Source organism: Equus caballus, chromosome 1 (genome assembly GCF_041296265.1).
Source record: "Equus caballus isolate H_3958 breed thoroughbred chromosome 1, TB-T2T, whole genome shotgun sequence".
NCBI classification, from domain to species: Eukaryota; Metazoa; Chordata; class Mammalia; order Perissodactyla; family Equidae; genus Equus; species Equus caballus.
This window is the reverse complement of record NC_091684.1, coordinates 61,068,477-61,077,955: the sequence shown is the minus strand read 5'-3', so window position 1 is coordinate 61,077,955 and position 9,479 is coordinate 61,068,477. Positions and strand designations below refer to the sequence as shown.

General features: G+C 51.9%; 1 protein-coding gene across 1 annotated transcript; it reads right to left on the bottom strand.

Annotated features, from left to right (window-relative positions):
* Positions 1–5,426: 5,426 nt before the first annotated feature.
* Positions 5,427–7,553, bottom strand: DDIT4 (DNA damage inducible transcript 4). The gene is made up of 3 exons (XM_001502859.6): positions 7,408–7,553; positions 7,022–7,283; positions 5,427–6,760 (listed from the first exon to the last, which is right to left on the bottom strand). Exons 2-3 carry the CDS (start codon positions 7,221–7,223, stop codon positions 6,267–6,269), a joined length of 696 nt encoding a protein of 231 aa, XP_001502909.2. The 5' UTR covers positions 7,224–7,283; positions 7,408–7,553; the 3' UTR covers positions 5,427–6,266.
* Positions 7,554–9,479: the final 1,926 nt, after the last annotated feature.

Sequence of the window (9,479 nt, the reverse complement as noted above, 5' to 3'; positions counted from 1 at the left end):
TAGTGTAATGTTTTTGAGCCCATCCATGTTGTAGTATCAGTATTTCATTTCTTTTTGTTGATGAATAATATTTTATTGTATGGATATACCACATGTTGTTTACCCATTCATCTGTTGATGGACATTTGGGTTGCTTCCACTTTGATATTATGAAGAAAGCTGCTATGAACATTCATATATAAGTTTTTGTGTGGATATATGTTTTTTTAAAACAGATTTTATTTTTCCTTTTTCTCCCCAAAGCCTCTTGGTACATAGTTGTATATTTTTAGCTGTGGCATGTGGGACGCCACCTCAGCGTGGCCTGATGAGTGGTGCCATGTCCACGCCCAGGATCCAAACCTGCAAAACCCTAGGCGGCTGAAGCGGAGCACGCAAACTTAACCACTCGGCCACTGGGCTAGCCCCTGTGGGCTTATGTTTTCGTTCCTCTAAGATATATACCTAGAAGTGGAATTGCTGGGTCCTATGGTAACTCTATGTTTAATGTTATGAAGAACTGCCAAACAGTTTTCTAAAGTGTCTGCACCATTTTACAATCCCCCCAGCAGTGTCTGAGGATTCCAGTTCCTCCACATCCTTGCCAGTACTTGTTCTTCTGTGTCTCTTTGATTACAGCCATTCTGGTGGCATGAAATGGTATGTCATTGTACTGCTGATTTACATTTCCCTGATGATCAATAGTGTTAAACATCTTTTCATGACTGGCTTATTGGCCATTTGTACATCTTCTTTGGAGAAATGTGTATTCAGACCCCTTGGTCATTTTTAGTTAAGTTATAAGAATTCTTTATATAATCTAGATGCAAATCACTTATCATATCATACATATGATTTGCAAAATATTTTCTCCCAGTCTGTGGGTTTTCTTTTTATTTTCTTGATTATGTCTTTTGAAACACAAATGTTTTTAATTTGTATAAAGCCCAACTTGGTGATCTCTTTTATCACTTGTATTTTTGGTGTCATATGTAAGAAATCATCGCCTAATCCAACATCATGGAGATTCACTCCTGTATTTTGTTCTAAGAGGTTTATAGTTTAGCTCCTATATATAGGTCTATAATCCACTTTGAGTTAACTTTTGTGTATATATACTTTTTAAAAAACTTTCTGGGGCCGGCCCTGTGGCTGAGTGGTTAAGTTCGCACACTGTGCTTCGGTGGCCCAGGGTTTTGCCGGTTCAAATCCTGGGTGCAGACATGGCACCACTCGTCAAGCCATGCTGAGGCAGCATCCCACATGCCACAACTAGAAGGACCCACAACTAAAATGTATGACTATGTACTGGGGGAGATTTGGGGAGAAAAAGCAAAAAACAAAAAACAAAAAAAAACCACAGGCACAACTGTGTACCAGGGGGGCTTTGGGAGAAAGGGGAAAAATATAGTCTTTAAAAAAATTTTTTTCTGGTATTAAGGTATAATTTACATTCAATAAAATCACCAATTTTAAATATACAGTTTAATTAGTTTCATCTTATATACTTTTAGTTATTCTATATCGTTGGGTATTCTTTCCTGAAAAGTTAGAGCTAGGGAAAATTGAATATGTGCCCATTTCCTCTTCCTCTTATGCCCCATAGTTTTGCTTGTAAATGTATGTGATTATTTGTGAGTATGTGTGTGATTATATGCGAATGTGTTTGTGTGTGTGAGAGAGAGAATTTCAATATTGGCTTCTTAAGGGTTCCTGCTTAAATTGGCTTTCTCTTGCAGCTGCCTTGGACCCTTTTAATTATATCTAAGTCATATAAGTTGAATGAATGAATGCAGTAATCAAGTGACAGCCCGTCAGTATCTGCCTTCAGAGCCATCAGTACCACATGGCCACAGGTGTTTCCATGTAGCTGCCATGGTTGGGATTGAGATGGACACTCCTCAGCTGGGCCCCTGCATGGATGTGCCTGGGTTTAATGGGCTGTTTTCAAATTTGTGATTCCTTCATAAAGAGACCCCCTTCCAGGATAATTACAGAGTCCTGTAATAATCTATTAACTGAACCTGGTTTCTGTGCCTTGTGTTTCCTCAGCCTTCTGCTGGGCTGCCCCAGCAGCAGTTGGCCTTCTCCAGCAGCTTTCCTCTGGCTTCTGTCTGGCCACCCAAGAAAAGGAGCAAGTGTGCTTGCTGCCTCCTGGTCTTGGAGAAGGGTTAGTGCTTACCGCCTTATCCAGCTCTTGCCTCCAAATACCAAGAAAACTGTCTGGCTGATCTGGACACCCTGAGAACCAGGAGATTGAGTGGAAGGCCCGGGAGGGAAGAGGCCACACTTCCCATCTTAGCCCTGCAGCCCCGCTCACTGAGCCCCTCTGTGCCTTTGCATTTCCTTCTGAAGCATGAGGTAGAATTAAAGGAGCCTTATATAGGGGGCTTAATATGTGCCAGGCTTAGAAGAACACAGCTTAGAAGTGAAGCTCTCTGAGCATATTCCCCACAAATGACGTTTTGTATAAGAATTTATTAAGGTAGGGGCTGGCCCCGTGGCCGAGTGGTTAAGTTCGTGTGCTCTGCTGCTGTGGCCCAGGGTTTCGCTGGTTCAGATCCTGGGTGCGGACATGGCAACGCTCGTCAGGCCATGTTGAGGCAGTGTCCCACATGCCACAACTAGAAGGACCTGCAACTAAGATATACAACTATGTACGGGGGGGATTTGGGGAGATAAAGCAGAAAAAAAAAAAATATTGGCAACAGTTGTTAGCTCAGGTGCCAATCTTTGAAAAAAAAAAAAGAAAGAATTTATTAAGGTAATATGTTGACATGACTGTTGTTAAGATGGTGACTTTTGAAAAGGCGTTAGAGGGAAGTAGGACCAGAAGGGAAGGAAGTCCCTATTGCAGGCGCTTGCCCTGCAGCCAGCCCCGCCACGGCTCAGGCCACCACCTCTTGCCCGGCCACTGGCTTCCTCTGCCAAGGCTGGACCTCAGTTATGTCTTGATATACATAATTTCCTCACCCGTATCCCATTTTACAGATGAGGAAACTGAAGCTTAGACAGGTAAAGTGACTTGCTCAAGGTCATCGACTAAGAAATGTCTGAGCCAGGATTCAAACCCAGCTTTCACTAACTCTCATGCACAGTAGCCTTAACCACTAAGGACACTACCTCCCTCCCCAGACCGCAGCCTCTAACATTCCTCCACGTTAGGTGGCAGGCATAATAACAACTAAATGTTTCTACCCTGCCCTCCTCTCTCCTTAGTTTGAGGGTCTAAGGCTGGTGGGGGAATTTTGTGTTGTCCGAGCCAAAGAAGAGGAGGACAGCCAGGCCTGAGGGGACCCAAGGGGTATCCCAGAACTGGGATACAAAACAAAGAACATACAATGAGATTAGAAAACTGCTAAATTTTCAACACTGCAATTGTGAAGGATGAGGCAGGAGGAGGCAGAGGGCAGCTATAAAAGGGCTACAACTTGCTCTGGGCCTTAAAGGAAGGGCAGGGTTTGTAGGTAAGAGAGAGGGACCACATCACTGGTAGAAAGCACTGGAATCAGCAGAGTCTGGGGCTAGAGAAGAGGGCAGGCCATACTGACTTGTACCAAAAAAGAGGAGTGGTAAGGAGTAGTGGGCAGTCAGCCTGAGTAGGGTGAATAGGGCCCAATATCGAAGATTTTGAAAGGCATACAGTAGGGGCCGGCCTTGTGGCTGAGTGGTTAAGTTCATGCACTCTGTTTCAGCAGCCCAGGGTTTTGCTAGTTCGAATCCTGGGGGCAGACATGGCACTGCTCATCAGGCCACGCTGAGGTGACGTCCCACATGCCACAACTAGAAGGACCCACAACTAAAAATACAGAACTATGTACCGAGGGGCTTTGGGAGAAAAAGGAAAACTAAAAGGAGCCGAGTGTGCTTGCTGCCTCCTGTTCATGGAGAAGGGTTAGGGCTTACCACCTCATCCAGCTTTTGCCTCCAAGTACCGAGAAAACTCTCTGGTCTGGAGCTAGACACTGTCGCTTTCCTTGCCCCTCTTTTGGCACCAGGGAAGCACAGACATGAACATAGGCATGGATCTCTAGTCCTGGAAAGTGCCCCTCAGACACCGCCCAAGTGCTGAGCCTGCTTCACTCCCGGCTCCCATCCTGAGGGGCTGAGAGTGGACAGGGGCAGCCATGGTCAGAAGAAGACAGGTGTTCGAGGGCTGGGCCTCTGTTGCCTAGTCTGTGAAGCATTACAGCTCCTGTCCCACCTGCCACCCCTCACAGGGTGGCTGTTAGGAGGATGTACCAGGAAAATGAATATGAGGGCTCTCCTGAGACTGCTCCAGGCACCTTCTTATTTGTTATCACCATGTTCAAATCCAGTTCTAACCCAAGTTCATTTATTTTGGGGAACAAAGCAGTTCTACCAAAGAGATGAGAGTCTTCTAAATATCCCAAAGTTGAGGACCCTGTGTGAGAATCTCTGGTGAAAATGCAGATTCCTGGGGCCCTACCTCAGACACACTTAGTCACAATCTTCACCCAGGGCCAAGGGATCTATGCATTAATCGGAGCCCCCAAGAGATTTGACTACACACGCAAGTGGAAGAACTGCGGTTTCACACTTGGGCAAACAAGGCCTGTCTGGGACCAGGAAGAGAGGTGATAACAACCCTCCAGAGGCCAGTGTGGGAGGACCGCCCCACTGTCACAGGGAGGGAGGAGTGGGAAGGGCCTTGGCCCTCATTTGCGCCAACCCCGATTTCACTGATAAGGAAACCGGGGCCCAGAGCCTGATGAGTCCAGTTCACCCCAGGGATTCATGAAGACAGGCCTGCAGTCCCCTTGCTCTCTAAGCCCTCACCACTCTCCTTCCTTCTTTGACCTCCATGTGCCTGGTGCATTCTGCAGCTGCCTGGGCCACACCTCCCAGTGGCAGGTCATGCCCTTCTCTGAACCCTAGGTTCCTTGTCCAGTAAGAGGCTTGAACTAAGTCATCTTTTTCAAACTCCATTTCCTAACTCCCTAACCTTTTTGGTCCTGCTCCCTAACCTTTTTGTATCTAGAGATAGAATTTGTAATTTTCATGACTATAGAACAAATACAACTGTGACTTTTTTCACAGAAAGAAAAAAAGTCTTTTGCAGTCCCTTTAGTACCTATGCAGACCTCAGGCTCAGGGGGCCCTTATACACGGCCCTTCTACCCAGGACAGCCAGGTGAGCTCTCCCTGAGACTCTGGCTCTGCGGGAGGTCTGACTCACCCTTCACCTTCCAGCACTTTCTAGCGCTTTCCCCTGGCAGCCTCAGCCAGCATAGAGCCAAGGGACCCAGGGTTTTGGCAGATGGCACACAGTCCACATACCTCCATTACCAGGCTGGCAGGCAGCCCCAGAAAGGGACAGAGAAACAACACACAGGTAGATGCAAGTCCAGTGAAACCTGCCTTTTACCAGCACCCATCCCCCTCCTCCCTTTTATTTCATGGCACTGATGAGAGACAACCAACTGTTTAACAAACATGTTTTTTTATTAGAAAAGTAAAAAATATTGCATAGGTCTTAATACTTGAACATCAAGTGTATTCATGAACAGCGAGTATCTTCATGTAAACAGTTCTAGATGGAAGACCCAGATGGCACTCCTCTGGGGGTGGGGTTCCAGCCCCCACCCCAAGGCTCTATCCCCTCAGACTCAACTCTTCAGAACACAGCAGGGGATGGGCCACACGCAGCTCCTGGGTGTATTTTTTCTTTGAGTGTCAAAGATCCCCAAGTGATCCCAACACCCGCCCCTTCCTCCTCTCACATTCATGCGTCTGTAAGATAGCTGCCTAGAACAGGTCAGTAGTGGAGCTCTGATCAAAAAGACAAAAGATACAAAAACAAGGAACAAACACCTTTGGCCCCTTCAGACCACAAACACAAATCACCTCCATGACCTCCCCCCTCCCACCAGGACCAGCTCCCCTGAGCACACCCCTTCTGCAGAGGCCAGTGCAGCCCAGCTGCTCTCCTGGCTGTCACATCACTGTTGTCTTAACTCTTAGTAATAATAAAAATAATAAGGTACATGCTACATACACATCCAGCCAGAAGCCTGGCAGGCCCCGAGCCTTTGTTTCATGCTACAGTGCTGAGGGGCACGTGCCCTCAACGGGAGCCGTCCGCACACGCCTCAGTGAGCGTCCTCGGAAACACTATGCTCCCCGCACCTAGAGGTTCCTCCCCTCAGGTGGTTGTCAGTTTTCTAACGATAGCCATCAGTCCCTCAGCTCCTGCCTGCCGATGTACATCCCAAAAGTTCAGCTGTCTCTGCCGTGGGGGCAGTGTCAGCCCCCCAGGCCCAAGTTCAACACTCCTCAATGAGCAGCTGCTCAGAGCTGTACAACTTCTTCTTGATGACTCGGAAGCCCGTGCTCAGCGTCAGGGACTGGCTGAAGCCAGGAATGAAGGGAGAGTTGGTGGAGCTAAACAGCCCCTGGATTTTGGGCCAGAGGCGTGAGTCCAGGCGCAGCACGAGGGTCAGCTGGAAGGTGGGCACCAGGCTGGGGTCGAGGGCCAGCTGGCCGACGCTGTGGCAGTTCTTGCCCTGCTCCACGCAGACGTCCAGCAGCGCCCCCCGCAGGCCGCACGGTTCGCTGTAGGCCAGGCGCAATAGTTCTTTGCCCACCTGGCTCACCAGCTGGCCAGGCATTAGCAGGCGAGCCGGGCGCCGCGAGCCCAGCCGTGCCTGGGCCAGGCTCTCCCGCAGCAACTGCATCAGGTTGGCACACAGGTGCTCATCCTCCGGGTCACTGAGCAACTCGAAGTCGGGCAGGGACACCCCATCCAGGTATGCCGAGTCTGGAAGGGAGAGCACACAGAGGAGGGGTGTAAGAGCAGATCCAAAAGGGGGAGGTGCTGTTTCGCTAAGAAACCAGCACTCTTTCCGACTCCGTGCCTGTTTCCGCCCCACACTCGTACCCTATACTCCAATCCCCCTCCCCCACTGCAATCTGGGTTCTGATGGAATAGGAGGCCAAGGTGGCTTTTCCTCCTTCTAGCGCGGCGCGTTCTCACCTCCCCGGCTCCTCGAGTCGCGACTGGCCCCCGCCCACCGCTTACCTTCCTCCGGCCCAAAGCCACTGTTGCTGCTGTCCAGGGACTCGCAGTCCGAGCTCTCCAGGCTCGCGCAGCGGCCGAGCCCCTCTTCTCGGGCCGCCGACCCCCAGGCTGAGCGCGGCGGCTGATCTGGGGTGGGAGTTCGGGACAAGGACGAGGACGAAGAGGAGGACGACGAAGAGAAGCGATCCCAAAGGCTAGGCATGGTGAGGACGGACGCCAGAACGTTTGCAGATGAGCTCAGGAGGTGGGAGCGCCGAAGACGCTGTAAGACAAGAGAGGCACGGACGAGGCGTCAGTCTGGGGGCTGGACCAGACTTCGAGCGCTAGGACTCGCACGGCTGAGGCCTCCCTGCGCAGGGATCAGCACACACACAAGGGACACTCACCAGCTAGCGCGGTCAGCGGGAACTGCTGGGACAGTGCGTACTGCCGCTTGAATGGATGCGCGAACTGGTGCCAAACCCCGAGCGCTGCCCAGACCTGTCCCTTCTACCCACCCGCGCCTCCCCCTCGGCCTGCGGCGGTCCCTGGCACCAGCGCTGAGAGGCCTATAAGGACTAGCGCGGGAAGCCACGCCCCCTTGGCGCAGCGGCCCAATCCAGACCCGGGAGTGTGGCCCGCCTCGGCCAATGGGCTTCCGGCGCACGTTCGCAACGTTCTCTCCTGCCCGGTGACAGCGGTCTGGCCCCGCCCCCGTAAAGCCCCGGAACGCTCCGGGCCGAACCTGGAGCCGCGGCCACGCCCCCTTTCTGGAAGAGATCCTCGGGCGGCTGCAGCTGCCAAGGTCCCCGAGGGCGCTCGCGGCAGGGGAGGATCAAGGAAAGACTTGTTTATTATAGGGTCGTGTTGGTGGGGGAGGGGGCAGCCCCTGACCGCGTGTTGGGAGAGGCAGGGGAACTTGAGGGGGCGGCGGGCAGGGAAAATGGTTGCCCCCAGCGTCTGGGAGCTTGCGAGCTACGGGCACAACTGGGCGCACGGGTGGATGCCCGTGGGACGGCGGAGCGGGGAGCAGTCGTTAACCAGGCCAGCCCTCGCGCACGTATCCCACGCTAACCCTGCCTTACGAAGGTCGGGATATGGGAGTGGGGTCCAAAGACTGGGCAGCCCCAGGCACCGAGCTCCGCCTTTCCCGTGGCCCCACTTGTACACCCTCCCGTTACTCTACAGCCCCAGGGGATGGGTTAATGAGGTCCGCGCCCCCCACTGGAGCCTGGCCCGCCAACCGTGTCCGCTCCCACCCCACAACTGCTCCCGAGGAGAGGGTCTGGGGAGGTTGCTTAGGGGAGTGTTGATGGGCTTGGGTTCCTAGCGCCTAGTCGTGGGGCTGAGAAATGGCACCCATATCAGAGGGACACACTGACCCGCCCGCGGGCCGAACAGACTGTCCACGGCGCAGCGGTGCCTCCCCCGCCCGCAGCGGCCCCGAGCCGCTGGGCGTCCGCCGGGTCCTAGCACCCCTCTCTCAAAAGCGCTTTGTGTAAAAGAACCGGAGAGTTGCATCAGGACGGAGGACCTAGGTCTCCGGAAAAGCCCGAGAGTGTAATGGCCACCCCCTGTTTCGTCATTCAGGCGGGGCCACAGGAAATCTGGCCTGACGGCAGTGTTCTGAGACAGTAACTGCTGAGGGTGGGAGGAGGTTTGGACGAACTCGACCTTTATTTCTTTAAAGGTTTATCAATTTGGGACACGGGGATCCTGATGGAAGAGGGAACCAAACTTACATCAGCCGCTCCCGCCCCGGGCGGGCACTAGCAGAACCAGATCCGATAGGCGGGCCTCGCCTGGGGGCAGACTTGCGCGTGACAGATGACACTTCCCAGAGAGGTCAAGCCACTGCCATCCCCATCCCCATTTTTTAAAAAGAAGCTGACCCGTGGGCCATCCGGACAAACCAAGACCTAGAACCAAAAAGGACTGGAACTGAAGCCCTGCACCCCATCCCCATTTCCCGTATAAGGAAAACAAACCCCGGAGACAAATTTATGGATAAAAAAATAAATTAGGGGACTCATTAGGAGATATCTTAAAGACTACTGCAAAACAGAATAGTCTTTTTGGGGCCAGCCTGGTGGCGTAGCATTTAAGATCACACATTCTGCTTTGGCAGCCCGGGGTTCGCCAGTTGGGATCCCGGGTGCAGACCTACACACTGTCAAGCCATGCTGTGGCAGGCGTCCCACATAGAAAGCAGGGGAACATGGGCACGGATGTTAGCTCAGGGCCAGTCTTCCTCAGCAAAAAGATGAGGATTAGTGGCAGATATTAGCTCAGGGCTAACCTTCCTCAAAAGAATAGTCTCTTAGCTGCTGGGGCTTTCAAGGCCTAAACACTGGCCCTTCCTATCCTCCAAGCTTCAGTCACTTACTGGGAGCCTTAAAGACAACAGGTCAAGACAGTTAGGCCCAGGGTTTGGAGGGCTGCGGGTAGATGACATCCTCTTGAAATCACCCTTTACTGA

Excerpts from the sequence above, each read along its gene's own strand:
- DDIT4 (XM_001502859.6), bottom strand. The coding sequence starts at position 7,223 with ATGCCTAGCCTTTGGGATCGCTTCTCTTCGTCGTCCTCCTCTTCGTCC. Across the intron at positions 6,761-7,021 it reads TGGCTTTGGGCCGGAGGAAG|ACTCGGCATACCTGGATGGG; the intron begins GTAAGCGGTGGG and ends TCTCCCTTCCAG.